The sequence below is a fragment of the Gymnoscopelus braueri genome (assembly GCF_963280865.1).
Source record: "Gymnoscopelus braueri genome assembly, chromosome: 21".
Taxonomy (NCBI): domain Eukaryota; kingdom Metazoa; phylum Chordata; class Actinopteri; order Myctophiformes; family Myctophidae; genus Gymnoscopelus; species Gymnoscopelus braueri.
In genome coordinates this window covers 32,700,622-32,720,237 of record NC_137623.1, presented here as the reverse complement: position 1 = coordinate 32,720,237, position 19,616 = coordinate 32,700,622, and the positions used below count along the sequence as shown (strand labels likewise).

General features: G+C 40.9%; 1 protein-coding gene across 1 annotated transcript in view; it reads left to right on the top strand.

The window, feature by feature from the left end:
- Positions 1-19,616, top strand: part of LOC308076966 (cadherin-18-like) — a gene marked incomplete at both ends in the record, with an annotated part of 130,693 nt that overhangs the window by 59,419 nt on the left and 51,658 nt on the right. Inside the window, 4 exons of the mRNA XM_080417491.1 lie at positions 3,472-3,639; positions 5,057-5,244; positions 6,783-7,036; positions 14,126-14,268. Coding sequence (XP_080273617.1) covers positions 3,472-3,639; positions 5,057-5,244; positions 6,783-7,036; positions 14,126-14,268 — 753 coding nt within the window. The remainder of the gene's footprint in view (positions 1-3,471; positions 3,640-5,056; positions 5,245-6,782; positions 7,037-14,125; positions 14,269-19,616) is intronic.

The following is a 19,616-nucleotide window of genomic DNA, read 5'->3' as shown; positions in this document are numbered from 1 at the left end:
GTGTGCCTTAATTGTTTTGAAATAATGGCTTGTTATTATACCCTCATTTATGGGTTGGGGCAGTGAAACACAAAGAGGCGTCATTGCAGAAAAAAAGTAGGGGATGGCAAAAAAAAACGTTGACATTTAAACCCTATTTGAAAAACAGCTAGGAGTAGCTATTTTGGGGGGAAAAAGTGTTTTTTCGCCTATAATAACATTCCCAATATAGGGATGCCCAGTTAAAAGTGGCTAATGAATGTATGGTTGCAGACAAGTAAGTATGTCTATAACACGTGTGTCACCTGCAGATGGACGGGAGTAGATTAAGATGCACTCAGCGCCGATCTAAAATCTGATTAATCTGTACAAAATTAAAAAGTGGAGAAAATATGCATATTTATGCATACAATAACCGAATTTGAGGTTAAATGTGAACACTAGGGGATGGCAATTGCAATCCCCTGTGACCCCAAATGACGTAACTAACACACAATGGAGCTTTGATATTATATAAGATTATATTTCTGAATGTTGGCTGTGCTGACACAATCGTGTGGATGCAGTGAGGTTTTTGGATGTTCTGTATGTACTGTATGTATGTATGTATGTATGTATTGTATATATGTATGTGTGTGTGTGTGTGTGTGTGTGTGTGTGTGTGTGTGTGTGTGTGTGTGTGTGTGTGTGTGTGTGTGTGTGTGTGTGTGTGTGTGTGTGTGTGTGTGTGTATGTATGTATGTATGTATGTTGTTATGTATAGGGAGAGGGCAATCGGCCAATTGTGCTGTTTGTGCAGTTACTGTATATTGAATCTAACGTTATACATGTACTAAATTGCAGTTGTTTTGTAATTTTGAAATAATGATTTTCTCGCACATTCTCTATATGAATCACCCTTATGGGAGACGGGTGGCTCAAATATACCAGAGAACACAGGGGGGGGTGGGGGGGGGGACATGGACATGTGTTCCATGTCCATAATGGCCAGGGAGGTGGCCATATATCATTGCTTTAGCCAAGGGAAAGTTCATGGCTGCGTTTCTCCACGTTATTGTAGTAATAAATATGATGGAATGGGCTCCACAGAAAGTTGCATTCTCCACCGCACCAAGGCATAGTCATTTAAAATATAATAAAAGTGGAGGAGGGCTAACCTTGAAAGGATGGGCTCACAGACCCTACATTTTGAACTGTAGATTATCTATTTTATTAGCAATATTCAGACAAATTTTGTATTTACTTCAGGCCCTTTTCATTTCACTTGTAGCCATTTGTATTTCTCTCTTTCAAACGTTGCTTTCTGTATGTCAGTGTGTTTTATCCCTTCCCTTTATCATAATCATATGAAACACTACTCCACTGTAAGCTGGAGGTGTATTGGTGGCTCAACTACCATCTGGACACATACAGTATGTGAAGTTAGGGGTTCACTAGTGCTAATATCTACAGTATGCCTTATATGAATATGGATATATAGGCTCTCTCCCTCTATCTCCCTTCCTCTCTCCCCGCTAATTCTCCCTCTCGTTCTCCACATCAAACATACAGCCACCCTCTCTATCCCCGTCTCTCTCTCTCTCTCTCTCTCTCTCTCTCTCTCTCTCTCTCTCTCTCTCTCTCTCTCTCTCTCTCTCTCTCTCTCTCTCTCTCTCTCTCTCTCTCTCTCTCTCTCTCTCTCTCTCTCTCTCTCTCTCTCTCTCTCTCTCTCTCTCTCTCTCTCTCTCTCTCTCTCTCTCTCTCGTTAACTGCTGACTGAACCTCCATTCTCATACAATTCATACCAAGAAAAAAGAAGTTGGAGAAGCCGTTGATATGTGCTATTGGACACAGTATTGAGTGGTTGAGTGGTGTATTCTACTGATTCATCATTAATGTTGTCGGGTGCATAGCTGTCATGCTGTCTGAGGATCCAATACTGTGAAAGGCAGTCAGACATGTTTGATCCAACAGTAATGGCACCTTCTTGAGCACATAATAATGAACTGCTTCCTGCTCACTCATAATTGTAGTCATAAAGACTGTAAATGGGTGGTTACAGGTTGAGTATGGGCCAACTACTGTATAGGGAGTTGTGTGTTCATTTCTGTATTTGCTATGTTTGTATTTTATAGTTTTTATGTTTGGGGACTATGGATGGAAATGAGCTTCTAGCTAAATCTGGCATGTTTATGTTAATGAATTTTCACTTACATGTATTAATGTTCATTAATGTGCATTGTCCTGTCCAAATAGGCACGGCAAGGCAATTGTATTTGTATAACACATTTCAACAGCAAGGGAATGTATTGTGCTTTGCACAGAACCCCAAGCAAAGGAAACACAATTATACAATGACTATTAGGATGCATAAAACAAGAGAAGTAAAAAATAACAGATGCATTTACAGTGCAGAAGAGAAAGAACAAGAAAAAAGAAAAGTAACTTAATCAAAGGCAGCTGCAAATAAACAAATAAAGTAAAGTAAGTAAACATATACTTCAGTAGCCTCCTGTCACAGTGCCTTTGAGCAAAGACACTGAACACCTCCCCACCTGCTTGCTCATTGGTAAATTGGCACCCATGGGAGCATACATATGTATATATACAGGGGTTGACACTAACACCTGCCCGCCTGTCCGGGGCAGGTAAATAAAATGGTAGGGCAGGTGAAGTTTGCTATCTGGTTGCCCCACGGGCAGGTGCACATTTTGTCTCTCCAGCTCTTTATTAAACAGAAAATGCCTTTTCGGGTCAGGATACCAATTTTATCGAATCAGGACAGAGAACTCAGACAGGATACAGATTAAACAAGTGAAATTGGAGGTGATGACACAAAGAAATTAGCATGTAAAATTGGAACTGGAACATTATAAAAATGAAGCTGATAAATGGGTACTCTCTCCTGATTGGCTGAAATGGTGTCACCTAACTGGACATTTATTTTCTGTCTATCAAAGAGCTGGAGAGACAGAGAGACCCCTGTTACTGAACAAACACTCTATAGCAATGAGTACTATCAGAATATAGAGCTTTAACCCATAACAAAACCCTTTTTGTTTTAACCAAAAAATACCACTTACCCTACCTTCAACCCATAGTCATATTCATAGCTATTTAGATATTTGGCATACATATTGAGGTATAAAAATAAGTGTTTAATTGAACAGTAATTCAAATTTAACCTATCGTTTTATAAAGGACGATTAACTTTTCGGGCAAGTGGGCAAGACCTGTGGGCAAGTAGAACATGACCTGTACTTGCCCGACGGGCAAGTGCCTCTGAGTGTCAACCCCTGATATATATATATTATATATATATATAAATATATATATAAAAACTGCGAAAACGGATTGTTATCGAGGCAAACGTATAAAATAATCCTGATATAAAATTTAAGTCATATCGCCTAGCCCACCGGCTAAACACTTTGATGTGTGATTGACTGTACCTTGTTTGGTGTGTAATGCCTGTCAGTCTAATGTCATGTTCCTTCTCCATGGCGCTCTCAGGGATCATCAGGACGGCCTTGTCGAACATGGACCGGGAGGCTAGAGAGCACTATGCTGTGGTCATCCAAGCCAAAGACATGGCCGGCCAGGTCGGGGGACTATCGGGCTCCACCACTGTCAACATCACACTGTCCGATGTCAACGACAACCCCCCCAAGTTCCCGCAAAGTATGTATACTGTCTGGAGAAAGGAATTATAAAGAGCTACGCTCATTAATTGAATCATTGTATCTCCGTATTATTGTACATCTTTTCATAAATGAATGCCCTGTTTTATACTTAGTAGTATGACAGTGTCACACGACACGGTATGAGCTCTTTTTCTACACTTCCTGAAAAGTGGACACACTGTACAATGCTTCTGCCCGACAGTGACAATATATTTAGCATTTTGGAGCAATGTCATGTAAAATTCGAGTCAATAAAGGCTACCATTTTGTCAACTGAATAGAATTAAGTTGCAGCACATACGCATTTAAAACCCCAGCATCTTCTGTAAGAATCCTCTTATCAAGTGTGTTCCCTATATGCATCTCCGGAGAAGAAGAGTAAACGTTTCAATACTTTTCATTTGAGCCGAGACACTTTTCAACTTTTTTTTTGTGAGCAATTAAGTTCCCTCACAAAGGCTTTTCTCACACAGGATGTTGATGAATGGTTCGCAACTCTGTGCTGCTGTTTTTCTTTCTTGCTAGAAGTTGTAAGACTATAATTAACACCTGGGACATCGTGTGAACACAATTAAGATGCTGGTAGAATAGAAAATGAGCTGTAACCTTGCGCCTTGGGACCAGGTTTGAGAACCACTTGCTGAGCATGTATTTTGGGCCAGCAATTTAACTAATCCATTCCTCAAATTCTGTATTGGAAAGTATTATCCTGTCTATCCTGTGTTAATAATAGATATAACTATGTAATTATAAATTCATGGTAGCTTGTCTCTAAAAGTGCCTAATCACTTCCAGTCACTCATAGCTATGAATTGTTCACTTTGTGCCACTGCGGAAACTATTACTGAACCATCAACATGTTCTGAATGATTGTGTGGCTCAGTGTTTTATAGACTCCATTTGAGTGCTATCAAATCCAGTTTAGTATTTAATGTCAATTTCAGAATTGTGGCATATTTTTTAATGACTTTCCCTAAGGGGAACAGAGGGTAACGGGGTCTAAATGCTTAGCTTGTATCATTTGCTCGATCAGTCAGGAAAAGCTGTCGAGTCATTTGGCTAAATTCATAACTTCATGCATACTACCCATACTGTGCAATGTTTTGCACCATTAATCTTCTTGAGTTAATTCTGTTTTTATTCCACCCACTGATGCTATCAGTTGGACACTTATGTTTTCAGTTAAATTAATGCCATTTAAATATGAATTTAAATAAGTCCTAGCATCACCGATCTATAATACGCCTTGGAACATTCTGTACAAGAACATATCATATTTAATTCGCTGTTTCATATGAATATAACAGTAAACAAGCATAACACTCTCTCGTGGACCATCACTTTCACTGCAGGCTGTGTGGTTGAAATGCTCCTTTTAAAATCAGCATCACTCGCACTTCAATGTTCTTCCACAGAAAATTACCAGCTTTACGTCCCAGAATCAGCACAAGAGGGGAAAGCGGTGGGGAAAATCAAAGCTAATGATGAGGACGTGGGTGTCAACGCTGACATCAAGTACAGCATCATCAACTCGGAGGGCGCCAACACATTTTCTATATCCACAGACAGGGACACCGGAGAGGGAGTCATCAGCCTGAAAAAGGTAAATAAACGGTTCCTTAGAAGCAGGAATTAATTCTTTCTGAGACACTCCAAAGCATTGGTTGCCTGACATTTCGTCGAGAAGGCGCGCAGGCATCTTATTTTATTTTCAAGTGTCTGGGTCTTTTCTTTTTGCAATTTTTTCAGTTGGTGAATCCAATGTTGCTGATTTTGAACTGTATCATCTTTTTTTTATTTTATTAGTAATTTTGGGACAAGATTGTATTTATTTTTAATCAGGCCCTTTGTTTCTTTTTCTATCTCATTGTCTGTGTCTCGATTACCATCTAGACCAGGGGTCATCAACGTTTTTTCAGGCCAAGCTGAGGGAGAGATGAAGCAGGGACCCCCCCCCACTGCACATTGTATAAAATTGTGTTGCAGATTTAACTTTTTTATAGATTTCATAGACAGCTTCATAGACTTGTTTGATAGCAATATCATGTTGGATTCATATTCATGTGTATTTTCAGACATTTAACCACTTAAACCGTCAATACTTAGTAAACTTGACCTTTCACTCTGTACTTGGTCTGCTCTTCTTTCCTCCTCTACACCAAACCTCTTTGCCGAAAATAGCCGATCTACAAGCTTGTAGATCCGCTATTTTTAGCTAAAGTTCCCCTCAGAATAGGGATGCTAGGGTTCAAGTGGTTAAATAAAGTTCCCATCACACAAAGATTTGGAGGACCCCCTGTAATAACTCTGAGGACCACCTAGGGGTCCCGGACCCCCTGTTGAAGCATACATTACCTGTGAAGTTAGGGGTTCACTAGTGTTAATATCGACAGCACGTCTTACTTAGCTTGGGGTAATTCAGCACCCATTGCCCTTTCCCGCTTTGCTGTCTTGCATTGCAAAAACGACCTAAAAAAAACACGGCCAAAAGTCAAACTACTGCTAACGACATCTTCAAATAGAGGCTATGCGCGTGACATCATTGTACCCGGAAGTTATGCGGGAACGCCTACTGAGTGGCAAAAAAACGACTTTCTGGCCTTGACAGCCCATACATCCAAACAGAAAAGTCCTATCTGATTGTATTAAACGACGTTAAACTCACCAACATGGCAGCTGTACGGAAAGCTTAAATTATCCTCTTTCTATCTGCAAAGTTTTTGTTTCATAAAAATCCACCATAGACATTGTTATGAGCTACTTTCTGTCAATGAATTCAGTGCAGGTGATTATTTAGTAAGTCAACTGAATAGAATTAAGTTGCAGCACATACACATTTAAAACCCCCGCATCTTCTGTAAGAATCCTCTTATCAAGTGTGTTCCCTCTGCATCTCCAGAGAAGATAAGTGTCAGAGTTTGGAAGTGCTTGTTTTCAATAACGCAACGTCCTGCTGCCTCCTGCATTATGTGCAAATTAGAAACAGGTGGTAAGAAGGACCATTGAGTGATTTCCAACGAGCGCTTCCAAACTCCAATGCTCCATGCTGCTCAATGTTTTGCCACTCAGTCTAGATGAGGGGGCGTGAGCCGGTGGAAAAGAGACACACGTGCATACTCTCTATTGACATTCCCCCAACAGCCACTGAACTTCGAGAGGAAGAAGACGTACATGCTCCACATCGAGGGCACAAACATGCACGTGGACCCTCGCTTCACCTACCTCGGTGCTTTCAAAGACACTGCCACCCTGAAAATCACAGTGGGGGACGTGGACGAACCGCCCGTCTTCTCTATGGATTACTACATCTTCGATGTTTATGAAAACGCACCGACGGGAACGGAAGTGGGTGCCGTGACGGCTCGTGACCCCGACGGCAGGAACAGCCCCGTCAGGTAAGGGTCCGTCCCGTCCCCCGTGTCCCCTCCCCCCACACACACACACACACACACATCCATCAGAGAAAGCACTTTTCTTTTTTTTACAGCAGGCATTTTCATGGGTAAACGCAGCATGAAATAACTGTCCAGCAGAAGTCTAAGCTGACACACAGTAACCCACAGTTAACATTATTACTTTCAGTTGCTCTTTCCCCCATTCCCATTTCCCCTCGAGCCCACATTGATAGCCAATCAATAGAGTGCATGCATCTACGCTGTCTACCCTAAACTGCAGGCTTTTCTGCTTCAAATGTTTTCAACAGAATTTAAGAGGCACTTTTGTCATTTCTTTCGAACTACTGCTTTACTGAAAGTCATCCAGACCTTGTGATGGCTGTAAGTGGAATGGCTTTTGCATTTTTCAGAGCAATCAGAGGTGGAACATCAGCACTGTGGTAGTGCAGCAAGCATCCTGTAAACAACGTGGCTGTACTGTTTGAGCATACGCGTTGTTGTAATGATCCTGTCATTCAGAAAGGCACCAAATACCCACATAATTTGAGACAAACTGTTTTGTGGTTGAGTGGAATGAAGGATCTCAAAGACGAAAATAGACACCTGGGAAGTTTCTCTTTCAGAATCTCATAATCCCCTGCATAGAAAAGGCACTGAAATATCCTCTGGTTTCCTCTGCACTGTTGCCTATCATTTCACACATTCTATCCTTTCACACATTCTATCATTTCACGTATTCGATTTATCTGTCGAAAAATGTTTTGAGACAGATACATTTTAAGGAAGTACCTTGTGACACGGCCATCACAAACCCATATAGTGAGGGCTGTTAACAAAAAAATGTGGACACGGCTCACAAAAGCGCCACATTTTTTCTACATGCTCTCCATCACCATAGGTTTCATTTTGGAAGGGTAGCCACGTCATCAAGATGGCAGAAGGCGGCCATCTTGGATTGCAAAGATGGCCACCATGTAATATCTATAATTACCAATATCTCGGCTTCCAAGCCACTTAGAAGGTCAATCTTGGTGTCAAAATATACATTTTCTGGGACAAGGAATACAATAAAACTATAGGGAATATCAATAAGTGACTAATTCTGCCAAGATTAGATAATTTGGTTGATTCTGCCAATGTATGTACATCATTTTCAGACACATTGAAAAATGGAGCGTGAAGAGAATTGAAGATTATTAGCTTCACTTTCAAGGATAACAACATTCAAATTATTTGTCACATTGACAACTGCAAAGATCTGTGCAATTCCAGTGTGCCTTCTTGCATGAGCACCTTGCACCACAACCTCTTTTACAACCGCACTTGACCAGTTCATTGCAGGCTTTTGACGCCATCGGTAGAATGCTCCACACAGGAAGCCAGACCTGGTTGTTGTCATCCAATGTCCATCCCCATCCTTCTGGACTAGGTGTCGGCTGCTGGGCCAGTTCAGACGAGGCCCAGATCCCAGACTGGTAGGCAACTCGCTTCACGTGCTGCAGCAGTGAATCTTGCGTTGGTGGAATGTGTTCCATCGTTTTGTTCTTCTGGCAGAACAACTCTCGTCGTGCTTCATTGACAGATTCCATATCACTTGTCTTATCATACATGATGACTGTGAAACGCTCAAGAAGCTGAAAGTGTTGGGCATCTATCGTCACAGAAGTGTATGGATTTTCTGCCATGTAGTTGAAGGCCTGGGTGACCTCAGGGTAGGAATTCCAAGCTTCTCCCTTGTTGACTTCTTCCCTTTCCCGCAGAATGCTGATGTTGTGTCACAGCTTGTGTAACAGTGGAAGACGGGAAGTGCTGTGGACTTGTCTTTGCCCAGAGCATGGCAGATCATGTTTATATGAACATAGGTGTAGTTCTTGCCAGTGCCAAAAGCAACCCAGATGTCTGCAGCTGGATACTTGGCGAGCAGGGCATGGAACTTGCCGATGAGGATAACGACAACATCCGTATCCACAGTGCGTATCAAGCAGGTAGAACAGCCATGTTCCAGGGCATCAAGCAGGTGAATCACTATCCTGGTGTCGGCCTCTTCATGGTTACATGGCAGCATCGAGTGGCTGGTGTCTGTGCCGACCACTGTGATGCCTTATGTGATGAAGACCAGCTTGCCCTCTGCCCAGGCAGTGGATGCAATCTTCCCAGAGAGAAAGGCAAAGAGTTCCTGCTTGTTTATAGGGTCACACAGGAAATCTGACCAATTCCCCGGCAGCTTGTTCTGACCAGCCACCTTCCGTCGTATCCCTTTGCCTCGCTTCTCCCTTGTTGTCAAATGTGGTAATGTTGGTAGTGGACAGGAAGTGCACCACAGCAGCTCCATCGAGTACTTTGACATCAAACGTAGCTGGAGGTTCTTCTTGTGTCTTCTGTGTCAGAATATTTAGCAGATCTGACTTCTTTCCCAGCCGTAGTTTCCCTCTGTCAGATAGAGAGGGAGGGTATGGATGGTTTTCATGTTTAAAGAAGGTGCTCATGTTCCCCTCTCTGTGTTGCGTGGCTATATATAACCGGGAGAAGAGTGCCACATCATCCTTCAACATTGAGATCTGCCCTGCCTGCTTGGTCTTGATCTTGAGTGTTGGGCATCTGAAGAGAGGCAGTGAGTTATTTTTGATGGGCTCATGAATGGAGTGTGTGCGGTCCATGATCACTGTCTTATGGTACTTGTCGTACTGTTCTCTGCCCACTGATTCCACAGTGCGGACTGTGTTAACCACTGACTCGTCAATCACATTTCGTGTGTCCAACATTAGAAGCTTGTGGCGATCATCTAGGAACGGATTGCCCATCCCACTGATGGTGTGCACAAGTGCTAGTGTTTGCTCTTTGAACGTCTTTTGTGTAGCCATTCCTTCTTCATGGTGGTGTTGTTTATTTCCTTTTTCTAAAACATACTAACTCATACCAATATGCTGTGCATAATCTAGCCGACACATACATTTTAATACAATTGTGTTCATACTGTGGCCACCAATCAATATATGGCCAGAATCAACCAAATTATCTAATATTGGCAGAATTAGTCACTTATTGATATTCCCTATAGTTTTATTGGATTCCTTGTCCCAGAAAATGTATATTTAGACACCAAGATTGACATTCTAAGTGGCTTGGAAGCCGAGATATTCGCACTTATAGATATTACATGGTGGCCATCTTTGCAATCCAAGATGGCCGCCTTCTGCCATCTTGATGACGTGGCTGCCCTTCCAAAATGAAACTTATGGTGATGGAGAGCATGTAGAAAAAATTTGGCGCTTTTGTGAGCCGTGTCCACATTTTTCAAAAATCGGGTCTTACCCATCCTCACTAATATGGTACCAAAGACGGAGAAGATGCAGGTAACGAACGGTAAGAAGCAGCTTAGTGGCAAAACGCAACCAGAAAGGTCAAACTTATGGTTATGTAAATAATAACCACAGTCCTATTGTTGATTAAACTACAGACTCCACTTGCTGCATTCTCCTTTTAGCTGTTATTATAGTGCTGTTCCAGAACCCATCCTCACCACAAATGGAACAACTAGAGCACGTGCACGCACACGTGCACACGCGTGCGCACACACACACACACACACACACACACACACACACACACACAAATATGCTTTTTTACCTACTGTAATCAAGCTGCTCATTTTGTATGAGTACTCATACCCTCACATAGTAACGTGGTAGAAAACATGAATGCACCGTGAAAACATCTTTGTAGGCTGTAGAGAGGCCATTCATATTAGCTTTAGGCTGAAAGCTAATACCATGTTTTGCACCACACAGTTACAACCTGTATTGTGAAATACTCTCCAGTCACTCTGCTCTCCCTTGGATTCATTTTAATTACCACCATATCACACCTATTAAATGATGGGGTAGCCCCAATCTTGTGACTCCTCACAAGATGATGTGTTTCTCATACATCAATAGGTTTCAATTTTCCGGTGCTATTACATGTTATAGGATCATAGTTCAGAGCCCTGCCACTTCGCTACAGAGCCTGGGGATTTCCTTAACAGCAGTTGAGTGCAGTATAGAGAGACTTATTATGGCCATATCTCTGTCTGCCACATTGGAACATGCACGCCGCTCTATGTGAGAATGATGAATGATGTGTTTTGAAGATGGGTAACAGGTGGGATAGTTTAAAATGCTATCTTTGATCTCAATGAGAATTTAAAGACTTTACGTAACATTTTCAAAAAATATACTTTTGAGAACCACTGTTCTAAACCACTGTTCTATATCCTAAGATTTCTTTTGAAAAAACTTGCTATATATATAGCTAAAATCTAAAATAGCACAGATGCTTGATGAAAATAGCAGATCTACAAACTCACAATGCGTCACATCGCAACGCATTGTGACCTTGTAGATCGGCTTTCAAATGGCCGATATAGGGCTGAATGGTTACAGTTTATTTTGTAATAATAATCAAAATCTAGTAACTAGTAACTAAAGATTTCAAATAATTGCAGTGGAGTAAAAAGTACAATATTTGCCTCTGAGATGTAATGGAGTAGAAGTCAAATTGGAAATACTCCAGTAAAGTAACGGCAAAACTGTACTCAATGTTGAGTAAATGTACTGTTACTTTCCAACGCTGATTATGGCTCCCTTTGATCAGGATGGTGTGTCAGCTTTCCCTGTCAATTCATTGCAGTCACTGAGATAAAGACGTTATGGAACTGACACTTCAAATGTCACACATCATCAGTGTGTTCAAATAACCAAACAACGCGCGCACATGCACACACACGGCCACATTACGCACACGCGCGCACGGCTCGATAATTCTAGTGCACTGACTACAATACACCGACTGATAACAATCACCTGTGAATCACCTGCAATTACATAATGGCTCGTAATTATGGCCTGATTCGTTTCCCCAAGATCACAGACTCAAATACAGAGGCGACTGTACTGTAAGCGTCTTCTTATACTGTATGTCACCAACACATTCCTATAGGCTCTATGCACAGCAGCCATTTTGGAGAGAAATTGGGCGTCTTCTTACTTCCTTCACAGGTGTTACCAATGATACCAATGAAGGCTCTGTTCCATTCTGGTCAAACAGAGTCAGGGTGCTGATATTGTGCATTTTGGCTCACTGGAAACACTCTGCTACACCAGTGGGTCTCAAAGTGTGGTCCAGGGACCCTCATGGTTCTTTAAGGGGGTTCCAAATGGCCCCTTAAAAGGTGTGTAACTCTGAGAGTTATGGGGGTCCTTGAAATTTAAAGGTTTGAGAACCACTGAGCTACATGAAATGGAACTAAGGCTTCATTAGTATCATTGGCAAAACCTGTGAAGGATGTAAGGAATGTCTTTCCAATATGGTTGCTGTGCATAGAGCCTATATATTGTGCATGATGGCAGATATCGTATTATTGCTTTGATCTGTGTGCTGCTTTCATGTTAAGCCTCCAGAGTAACAGCGCAACACTGTCACTCAGTCCCCCGTGAAAATACACAACACAAGCAACCCACTATGCTAATTCTTATACTTGACAAAGTGGCTGCTTACTGCTTACTACCCAAACTTTGTCTTGCTCTTTGCTCTTCCAGCCGAAATAGCTTCGCTGTGCTCTTTCATCCCGGGAATTTAATAAACCATGACAGTATTTCTGCTGCGCGTCGCCCGCTACAAACTCTGTAAGAAACAGTTCATTATGTCAAATGAGAGCAATCCTTGCTGTATTATCCCCACACCTTTTTTTCCCTCCCTCCTCACATTTTCCACGTCAATGAGCATTTGTTGACTTTTATATTACTCAGGGGAATAAAGACTGGATTAAAGGTGTAAACGGGTCATTAAAAGATAAATTAGGACATACACAGTCAATGTTGATTTCATGCTTCCACCCCAGAGAGCTGCAGCTGAATTTAGATTTAATTCCCCTTGCGTGCATTTCATCTTGTTTTAATGACGGCATTTGGCATTAGTAAAATCATCACTACATTGTAGACATCACCAGCTGACTGTCATCTTAGTTTAACTCTAACTAACTATGATAAAATATTCAAGATAATTGCTGTTTTCAGACCACAAAGTAGAGCAATATGGAAGGTTGCTGTTTGTGTCAGCATAGCACCGAAGCTATGCAAATACTTTAACCCATTAAGACCTGAGAAGATTCTAGAAATGTCTTCTAAATCCTAACAATTTTTTTAAAGAAAAACCCAACATTTTTTTCCTCGATTTTTCAAAAATAGCAGATCTACAAGTTCATATCGCGGCACTCGGTGCCGCGATATGAGCTTGTATATCTGCTATTTTTGAATAGCCAAAGACATCTAAAGTGACACAGATGCGTTCCAGGTATCAATGGGTTAATTAAAACAAAACCCAAAATTAACCAAATTAACCCCAGTGTCCCTATTCTGGAGCGAAAATTTGCCAAACATGTCAGATCTACAAGTTCATAACATGTTGTAAGCTTGTAGATCATTTATTTTCAGCAAAGAGATTTGGCGTAGAGGGGAAACAAAATCTGCAGTAGGCTATGGCCTGTGAGACCCTGGTCAATTAGTGTTTAAGGGGTTAATTTAGGAAGAGATTGTCTGATGCTCTAATTATTATGTTAAGTTAACTAAAAGGCAGGAGCTACAAATACTATAATCAAGGGATTTGACAACTTCCTCATGGCTGACCTGGTAGCAATGCTTGACTAGTAACCTCAACCTCCCGTGATCGAAACCATGGGTATGTTTTTTTTCCCTCTCTCTGCATAGTTTTTGTGTGGTTAGGATTACGGTTAGGTTTAGGCATATTTTTGTGAGGTTAGGGTTAGGATTAGGGTTAGGCATATTTCTGTGAGGTTAGGGTTATAGGTTTAGGCATATTTTTGTGAGATTAGGATTAGGATTAGGTTTAGGTTTAGGCATAGTTTTGTCAACATGCGACGCCAGGACGCCAGGATGCATTAGGACGCCAGGATGACCACAGCACTGCTTCGGGAAGTGGCCTTGTTGTCTGGATAACCTTTGCCATTATGAGACGGTCACTCTCACCCTGCAGCCTCGCCGGACATCCAATTTCTTAACAAATCCCTGATCTTCTTGTTTCCTCCATCGACAGGTATTACATGGACGATGAAGGGAGTGCAGACGAAGACAGGTACTTCACTGTCGACGAGGACAGTGGCATGATCAGGACGAGCCAGTCCCTGGATAGGGAGGCCACACCGTGGCACAACATCACTGTGACCGCCTCGGAGGTTGGTAGGTACCCACCAGCTGCTCTCTCCATGAACCGAGCATTTTATAAGCGTAACGTAAATGTGTATAACATTGTTCAGATTTCAGATTAGAGATGTACCGATATAATTTTTTCCTTCTCGATGCCGATTCCGAACGTCGATACAGAGTACCGATCCGATACCAGTGTATAATTTAAGAATAATCTAGGACAGTGGTTCTCAAAGTGACGTCAGGTCTCTGCTCTTTATGTAAAGTGTATAGAAACAACTTATACAATTGAACTGAAAATTGTGCAACAATGCTACAGTTTGTTCTCCATAACCCGATATTGAGTTCATGTTCCCTCGCCAGATTTCACGTTTTGTTCTGTGACATAAGTTACTGCTATTAATATTGCAACTTTGAATTTTAAACATGTTTAAAGGTTTTATTTGTGTCTATTAGTGTGTGTGTGGTTCCAAAATTACAAAAAAGTGTGTTTCTCTGTTGAACAAAACATGTGAATATCATAAGCCTTTGTTTGCTACTGAGCTTTATATATTTACCCAGAACCCACCAGGTGAGAGTGATCCATGGAGTCTGAAAGCATCAGTAGTTTAGGCCAATAGTTTTCAAACGTCTTCATGTCAAGGACCCCCATATTATTATGTATTTGGCCATGGACCCCCATCTGAGCTTATTTTGTGCCAGCCAGGGACCACCATATAAGATTTGTGTTTTTTCATGATTTTTTTTTTTAAATAGAAGATCTACAAGCTCACAACTCGCTGCATTGTGATGCGTTGTGAGCTTGTAGATCGATATATATAGGGTTAAAGTGGTTGAGCTGATTTTGATGCGCTATTACTTAATTTTGCTTTCATTACCACAACAATTGTTTCACATTACAAAATCCATTATATTTCTCATGGACTTTTTGCATAAGATGTCATTCATTCATTCATGGACAAAAGACGGGTTGAAATGTATTTTTATCCCTCTATCCCTCCATGGGCTTTATCACTTAAGTGATAAGGCTGAATTTTAAAGGGTTAAACCTCATAGCTAGAGGATGAGGGTTAATCAGTTTCCTTCTTCGTGGACTGATGTTATCAAACCTATTAGCCTTTCCCTTTCCCCTTTTGTCAAAATAATGATTTGCTAATTGTTTTGGCCTACTACTTCTACAGATGTCCTCTAATCTGAGGCAACATGCGCTGCTTTTTCTACTAACCGCTGACGCAGCAGGCATTCGTGAGCCCGTAACATTGACATGAATTAGCTATAGTGCTTGAAGTCAGACTGCATTAGTGGCATGTTGTCGCATGTCTTTTCCACAACAGATTGATCACTTCAGTGGTTGCATGGAATGCTGCTACTGTTAAAGCTATGTTGCTTAGTAAAAGGGAAGGATAGCCAGGTAGATGACAGACAGACAGACAGACAGACAGACAGACAGACAGACAGACAGACAGACAGACTAACCCACTGTCGAGTTTAGGCTTACGATATACCCACCGTGTATGAACTGCATGCATGAAATGCACCATAAGCAGATCCATCGACAGAGAGAGATATGCATAATAATCTGTAAGATTATCAGCACATGAACAGTATTTCTAGGTATATTTCTATAAAAAGTGGGGTCAAAAATGATTGTGTTATTTCCGCTTAGAACTGTGTTTAATTAATTGATTAATGGAAATGTTTTTGTTTTCTTCCCCCAATTGTCCCCAATCCATTCAGTACTGGTCTTACTATGCTTACGGTATAGTGTGATTGGCTTTATCGCTCATATCCGAAAGTGTGGGTGTGGGGAAGGCCAATAATCTTAGAAGCTATACGGGTAATTACTGAAAAGTTTGTTTGTGTTAGACATGGTCAAAAATATTGAAGAAAAAATACACGGGGAACAATACAACAGAACAGGTTGAATAATGCTTTTGTACAGTAATAACAGAAGGTGAGGGGCAACAGACAATGCTCTTAACTTATGGATAACAGTCTTTATACTATACATCTCAGAGGCAAATATTGTACTTTTACTCCACTACAAATTATTTGAAAACTTGAGTTACTAGTTACTTTGCAGATATAAATTATTACATTATAAAACAAAAACACACATTAACCAGTTTAGGGCACGCGTCGCGATGCAACGCGTTGTGAGCTTTTAGATCTGCTATTTTCAAACATTTTGTACTTTTACTTTTTGGTACTTTAAGTACATTTTGATACCAATACTTTTGAACTTTCACTCAAGTAGATTTTGAATTCTGGACTTGTACTTGTAACAGAGTACTTCTACATTCTACATTACATCCTGTATTGTGCCTGGCCCGAGATGAACTGTGAACAGTTTAATTGAGAAAAACATACTGTACAGTGTCATTCTGTGGCAGTATCAGTACATCAACATAGTGTACGGTTGTCATACTCGTGGCAGTATCAGTACATCAACATACTGTACAGTGTAACAGTGGACAAATACATAATAGCCCATGGGGTCAGATTCATATAGAGATAAAGTATGGCCATAAAATGTGTGGCATAGTAAGACATCAATATAAACAAATCTTCCTCTCTCTCTCTCTCTCTCTCTCTTCTCTCTCTCTCTCTCTCTCTCTCATCTCTCTCTCTCTCTCTCTCCTCTCTCTCTCTCTCTTCTCTCTCTCTCTCTCTCTCTCTCGTCTCTCTCTCTCTCTCTCTCTCTCTCTCTCTCTCTCTCTCTCTCTCTCTCTTAGATCACCTCCCGCAACCCTATCTGCCCCCACTGCATAATATCCCAAGTGAGGAAGGTGCACTTAGTTTGTCCCTAACAAGGAGCGCGTTGACATGTCCTACTTTCAATTTAATTGGACAGTGGCAAAATCATTATGCCTTTTTACAGTAGGATATTGCTATGTAATTCGAAATTGGATTAGTATTTTTTTCATGTTTTTTAGAGACATTAGAAGCAGTGCACGGATTGAGCTCGATCTCTTTTAGGAGACGTAGACCTGCCTGCACACTCCTGAGATTCACGAGAATCTCTCAACGTTTCCAATGCTCTCCTCTTTATCTAGAGAGACATCACCGTATGTGGGCGATGAACTTGCAATGTATAGAAAGGGTTATTCATAGGCTTGGTGCAGTAAGGATGTGTTAAATCTTTAGACCTTGCCAATGTGATTTTGTTAATACATACATACATACCATACATACCATACATACCATACATACATACATACATACATACATACATACATACATACATACATACATACATAAAGATACCATTGCACGTGAGATTATCATGATTCAATCTGTGCACTGCGTGTTATGCACTCTATAACATGACAAATACTAATCCAATTTGTTCGAACATAATTCATTCAATTAGTATATGTTGTTATATTTTAACATTTTACACACAGCACACTTGTATCAAAATCAGATTTCCGAATTACATATCCTTCTGTATAAGGGCATAATGATGTTGGCTGTAATTAATATTTAATTTGAACACTGTCCAATTCAACATGATTAAGTGGTGGAATTAACAATTAGCATGCCAAGAAAACAAGGATGAAGCCCACCATTTGCATATTGATTAGACAGAGTTCAAGTCAGTTAGCATATATTTTATTTATTTATGTTATGTATTTATTCATTTATTTTTCCTAATCAACTGTACCAAACCAAATGAGTCCCGATTGTTTCAATGTCCTTTGCTTACTTTGGAAAATAATTAAATCAATTCAGGCCCCAATAGCTTCAAGAATTCCTATCAGGTAACTTGGGCCAATTTGTAATCGCAATTAGGCAAATCCTTTCCCAACAGTCAGAGGTGCTGCATGCTAATGTTTCTTTATCGCTTCACCTCTCCTTAGTATTCAAGGATATTATTGCATGTTCATATACTGACTCTCTGAGGGTTTTTTTCTGAATTACAAAGTGTAGCTGTGAACCTTGAATCATTTGTCTGCTTGTCCTTGTAAGAAAGCCTTTCAGTCATTCATGGCTGGAATGCTGAGCCGCTGTCTGTACTGAGTCGACTATTGTTCAGAATTTCAATAAGATAACCTTCACAAATAAGTCGATTTAAGAGGAGCATTTTTTTTTTTTTTTTTTCAGGGTCCTATGTTAGGGTCTGATTATGCAATGTTTGTTAAACAGTATGCTATGATCTATAAACCATTTAACCTTTAAGGACCCCCTCCCAAGCCCAGCACCCATGGAATCTTCCTAACTTTCCAATCCTATTTGGCAGCCAGTTTAATATTAGCAATTCAAATCAATACAGCAGAGCTACCATAAGTCCAAAAGCTATTTTGGCCTTGTCTCCCTGGCTCTCATTTCTTTGCCCAGTTCCTTAGCGCTTAAGTCTTCATTGCTCTCGCTGTAACTCTGTGGACAAGCATGTCAGCTAAATGCCTGAAAGGCAAAATGTAAATGTTTTTGCTTCGCTATCAATCACATGACCACAATAGCCTCCTGTGGTGGTGTGCGCGTGGGCGGCCCGCGCGACTACACTCAGGCAGGGGAGGACAGACACATTCACACCTATGTTGTGTAAACGTGCGCTCACAGCACAGCTTACTAGCTTCATCCCTCAGCATGGCACGCCAACGAATTGCTCATGCGAATGCAGAAACGGGGCAAATAATCCATCATAAACAACAAGTAGAGTACACCAACTGAAGCCACAAAAAAAAACAAATAGGCTGCCACAACAACAGCCTGCTCACATATGCTTTACACTGCACTAGATCACCTCTCCCTGCAACCCTAGCTGCCCCCGCCTTGCCTGTCAAGGGAAATATATCCCAAGTGAGGAAGGCGCTCGGCTTGTCCCTAACTAGGAGCTCTTGACATGTCCTACTTTAAATTGAATATTACATGAGCAGAGCACCCACCACCCCGAGACCTGTCTGTAGGTTAGGACTGGTTAAGAGCATGTGGGTGTGCCGCTGGGGGCCTCAAGTTTGGCACTGCCTGTGGAGTCAGGGCCACAGGCCTGGAATTGGATAGATTCAGCGTGTCTAGTCGATTCAAATTCCGGGATAGCCATTTTTAACCCATTTAGACCGGGAAAGAATCTGTGTCATTTTTTTTTATTTCTTTGGTTATTTAGAAAAAAAATGTGAAGGTTTGCACAAATCTTTTGAATATATATAATTCTTCACTCAAATCTTTGCTTCTGGGGGTTCTACAAATGTCTTCTAAATCCTACAGTTCTTTTTTGAACCACTATGTCAGTGGTTCTCAAACTTTTTCACGTCAAGGACTCCCACAAAATTATACGTATTTGGCCGTGGTCCCCCATCTCAAAATATTTTATAATAGGGAGCAAATTTTGTGCAGAGATTTGAGTCAAAAATGTTCCCTTTATTAATAAATATTAAAAT